The 4648-nt window shown below is 41.9% G+C and overlaps 1 protein-coding gene across 1 annotated transcript; it reads left to right on the forward strand.

Annotated features, from left to right (window-relative positions):
- Positions 1-1180: 1180 nt before the first annotated feature.
- On the forward strand, positions 1181-4331 carry LOC311148778 (granzyme B-like; the record flags this gene model as incomplete). The annotated part of the gene is made up of 5 exons (XM_084185739.1): positions 1181-1241; positions 1502-1670; positions 2283-2421; positions 2710-2967; positions 4167-4331. The coding sequence occupies 5 exons, from the start codon at positions 1181-1183 to the stop codon at positions 4329-4331; spliced, it is 792 nt and encodes a 263-aa protein (XP_084041865.1).
- Positions 4332-4648: the final 317 nt, after the last annotated feature.

The raw sequence follows: 4648 nt of genomic DNA on the forward strand, positions 1-4648 counted from the left end.
AAGTGTGCCTTGAATTCTAAATAAATCACAGACAGTGTCACCAGCAAAGCACCCCCACACCACAACACCTCCTCCTCCATGTTTTAACGTGGGAAATACACATGCGGAGATCATCCGTTCACCCACAACGCATCTCACAAAGACACAGCGGTTGGAACAAAAAAATCTAACATTTGGACTCCAGACCAAAGGACACATTTCCATCGGTCTAATGTCCATTGCTCGTGTTTCTTGGCCCAAGGAAGTCTCTTCTTCTTATTGGTGTCCTTTAGTAGTGATTTATTTGCAGCAATTCGACCATGAAGGCCGGATTCACACAGTCTCCTCTGAACAGTTGATGTTAAGATGGGTCTGTTACTTGAACTCTGTGAAGCATTTATTTGGGCTCGTTTCTGTGGCAGCTCGTATAGTTCTGACTCTCTTTCCCCCTCCACTGGAGATACTGCAGTACTTGATTTACTCTTAAAGGTTTAAATCTATAAGAGCTGAATCCTAACTTGAGCTCTGTGCATATCACTAGGACTTGGAATGGAAGGATTAATCTCTTAAAGCAGCAATCAGCAGTTGAAACAATAACAAAGCGCCCCCGTTTTGGTAAAAAGCTGAGCGATGGAGCTGGAGAAATGTAACCACTCTCAAATTCATAGACAGGGCTATGGAGCATCCATGATATCAAAATTATAGTTTTAACCATGTTTTGAGGCTATACAGTGTTTATTTACATTTACTTTGTTTAAAAACATTGGGGGAAAACAATCTAATATTTTGGGTTCTGATGGGGGGGGGGGTTTGACAGTTGAGCTCAGCTCATGATGCAATTATAAGTTATATTATTCAAGAATCAATTGGTACATATCATTCATTTATGAGTCCAAAAATTGATGTAGCAACAGCAGATTGCCCCTTTAGGCCTATTTCTCACAGATTGGGAAAAACAGAGTGTGGGTTTACCAATGTAAGACCACCACGTCTGCTTGTCAGTGTCCTACTATTCTAGTAAAATGTGATTAACCACAATGTGGTGACTTATATGCGGTGTGAATGTGGTGTGTGAATGAATGATATGCATGGTTCACACATTCATAGCTAGAACCCTGTGTGGGTACATGTGCTGGGAGGGGTTTATAAAGATGCTCAGGACTTTTGAGGACAGTCTGAGAAGAAGACACACTCTGACAATATGGCTGCCACATCTCTTCTGCTCCTGCTGTTCACTCTCCTGCCCACTCAAGGGCTCACAGGTAAGACCAAACTTTACCTATCACTTCAACCTATCACATGTCCACTCACACTTCCACTCACTCTGGCAGTTACCAGAGGATGACATTTGACCCTCTAATCATGGACTGCAGAAAACTGCAAAGTGACACTGATTTTGTTGTATGGCAAGAGCATAACAACTCACAAGATGATCACAAATTATAGTCTTTGAATTCTAGTAGATTAAAGACCACTGTTGTTTATTTGGGTTTCATTGGGGGTATCTCTCTGTCTCTACCAGCCCACCAGGACTCTGGCATTGTGAATGGAGAAAAGACCAAAAGCAACTCTAAACACTACATGGTCTCTGTGCAGGAGAGGAACAAGGAAACGGGAAAGGAGGAACATATCTGTGGAGGGTTCCTTGTGTCAGATAATTTTGTCATGACGGCCGCTCACTGCTACACATGGTAATTGTGTTTTACTCTTATCCTATTGAACTATTTGAGTGAGAAAATGAATTCTACAACTTTAACTACTCACACCAAGAAGTCATACGTGCAGATTTGCTTTATAACAGGGGTGTCAGACAAATTTTGCCCCGGGGCCACATTCAGTCTACAATGAGGTCCGGAGGTCCGCACAGTAAATGTGTTATATTTCCTTCGCCGTCAAAATGTGCAAAAAATTGCAAAACACAGTTTCCGATACTCCCTGACTGTCTAGCTTTAATTTGGGTGATTATTAAATTAAATTAGGTTTTAGTCATTTTAAAGTTTGTTCCCCCCCCATTAAAAAAAAAGCATTATTCATATTATTGTATTTTCTATAAATATTTTTACACTAACCACTCCACGTGCCAGATTGGACTCCCTTGCTGTAGAATGTTCTGTGTGCTTAGATGCTCAGTGAGTAGTGTGTTGTTTCCTCTTCATAGGGGTGTGCTATATGGAAGTAAGTCAAAGCTTATAGAGGAAAGGAAGTACAATAGCTCCAGTGATATCCTCCAAGTTAGTGGAAAATCACAATCTATATTTTCAGTGAACTATTGCCATTCAGTAATTGTTACTTTGTCCTCATAGTGGTGTGCAGCTGACGGTTGTGGTTGGTGTTCATAACATTAAAACGTGGGAACATTCAGCTCACAGGATTGGTGTGAAAAGTTATTACATCAATGGTTACGATGCCAAAACGGACAAGAATGACATCATGCTGTTGGAGGTAAATGAGAGGGGAAGTAATGAAGTGTGTGTAGGGGGTAACTAGAGTTTGTTATAAAACCTATTCAAATCAGGTGTGATGTATATGATGTTGTATGATTACCTTCCCAGAAGGGAATTGTGTAGCATACAAATACTTAACCCATTTAATTTATAGTTCATTTGGGAATCTACAGTACTTGCTTTATTGGTCCATTTGCAGGGATATTCTTTATTTCTTTCTGTCACAGTACCCGACCTGACACACAACACATGGGACTCTAACTGCAATCCTGTACTCTAAATGCAGCTCAAGACACCCACCCCAAGGCGGAGTTCTGTGAAGCCGATCCCGGTCCCTAAGAAGGACCTGCACATCAAGGCTGGGTCCATCTGTAATGTGGCAGGATGGGGAGCCACTGAAACAAATGGCTTTGCAAGCGCAGACCTATTGGATGTGAATGTCACTGTTGTAGACAGAGGTGACTGCCAGAGAACTTGGGGAAGAGCCATACCCACTTCTATGATATGTGCCGGTGGTACTGCTGATGAGAAAGGCATTTGTCAGGTACGGTTATAAAGTATAGTTAATTCTGAAATTATTAATAAAAGTAATATACAGGTATATTATATGATATAAATATATACACTGAGTGTTCAAAACATTAGGAACACCTTCTGCCCTCAAAACAGCCTCAATTCGTCGGGGCATGGACTCTACAAGGTGTTGAAAGCATTCCACAGGGATGCTGGGCCATGTTGACTCCAATGCTTCCCACAGTTGTGTCAAGTTGGCTGGATATCCTTTGGGTAGTGGACCATTGTTGATGCACATGGGAAACTGTTGAGCGTGAAAAACCCAGCAGCGTTGCAGTTCTTGACACACTCAAATTGGTGCGCCTGGCACCTACTACCATATCTCTTTCAAAGGCACTTAAATCTTTTGTCTTGCCCATTCACCCTCTGAATGGCACACATACACAATCCATGTCTCAATTGTCTCAAGGCTTAAAAATCCTTCTTTAACCTGTCTTCTCCCCTGATTGAAGTGGATTTAACAGGTGACATCAATAAGGGATCATAGCTTTCACCTGGATTCACCTGGTCAGTCTATGTCATGGAAGGTGTTCTTAATGTTTTGTACACTCAGTGTATGCATATATACACTACATGACCAAAATATGTGGACACCCCTTCAAATTAGTGGATTTGACTATTTCAGCCACACCCGTTGCTGACAGGTGTATAAAATCAAGAGCCCTGTCCTCAACCCAATCGAACAACTTTGGGATGTATTGGAACGCCGACTGCGAGCCAGGTTTAATCGCCCAACATCAGTGCCGGACCTCACTAATGCTCGTGGCTGAATGGAAGCAAGTCCCGGCAGCAATAATAATATTAATAATATGCCATTTAGCAGACGCTTTTATCCAAAGCGACTTACAGTCATGCGTGCATAATTTTTTTTGTGTTTAGTGGGATCGAACCCACTACCTTGGCGTTACAAGCGCCGTGCTCTACCAGCTGAGCTAGAGGACCACAAACAGCAATGTTCCAACATCTAGTGGAAAACCTTCCCAGAAGAGTGGAGGCTGTTGTAGCAGCAAAGGGGGGACCAACTCCATATTAATGCCCATGATATCGGAATGAGGTGTCCACTCACCTTTGGCCATGTAGTGTATATATATATATATATAAAAAAAATACTTGTTTTTCAAATGTAGAGTAACTGTTTCTTCACGTCTTTGTTTCAACCATTCATTTCAGGGAGATTCAGGTGGTCCTCTGGTGTGTGGAGGGACAGCAGTGGGAGTTGTGTCCTTCAACGATGCAGACTACTGCAACCAGTCGAGAGCACCCAATGTCTACACCAACATATCAACCTATCTCCCCTGGATCAAGAAAGTCACTGGACTTAAATCAGTCAACTAAATGATTAATAAACACACATACTCTTCCAAACAGAAAATATTAACTGAGTGATGTGTATGTGCATGAGTGTGTTGATTTCCTGTAAAAGCCTCAAGTATTTTTCTTTGACTGGTACGGTATATATACATTTTTAGACAGGTAGGCTACATGGAAACGTGTGGTTAAGACAACAAAGTAGCTCTGGTTACATGAATGCGACACAATTCTCTGAAAGCACACCACTGCTCCTTTTGAATGCCAGAAGCCTTGGTCACTGTGGTCCATCTATCTTGTTCGGAGTGCTGCTAAGTACGGCACTAACACACTGCAAACTTAGC

This window comes from Coregonus lavaretus, assembly GCF_964263955.1.
Source record: "Coregonus lavaretus genome assembly, chromosome: 21".
Classification (NCBI taxonomy): domain Eukaryota; kingdom Metazoa; phylum Chordata; class Actinopteri; order Salmoniformes; family Salmonidae; genus Coregonus; species Coregonus lavaretus.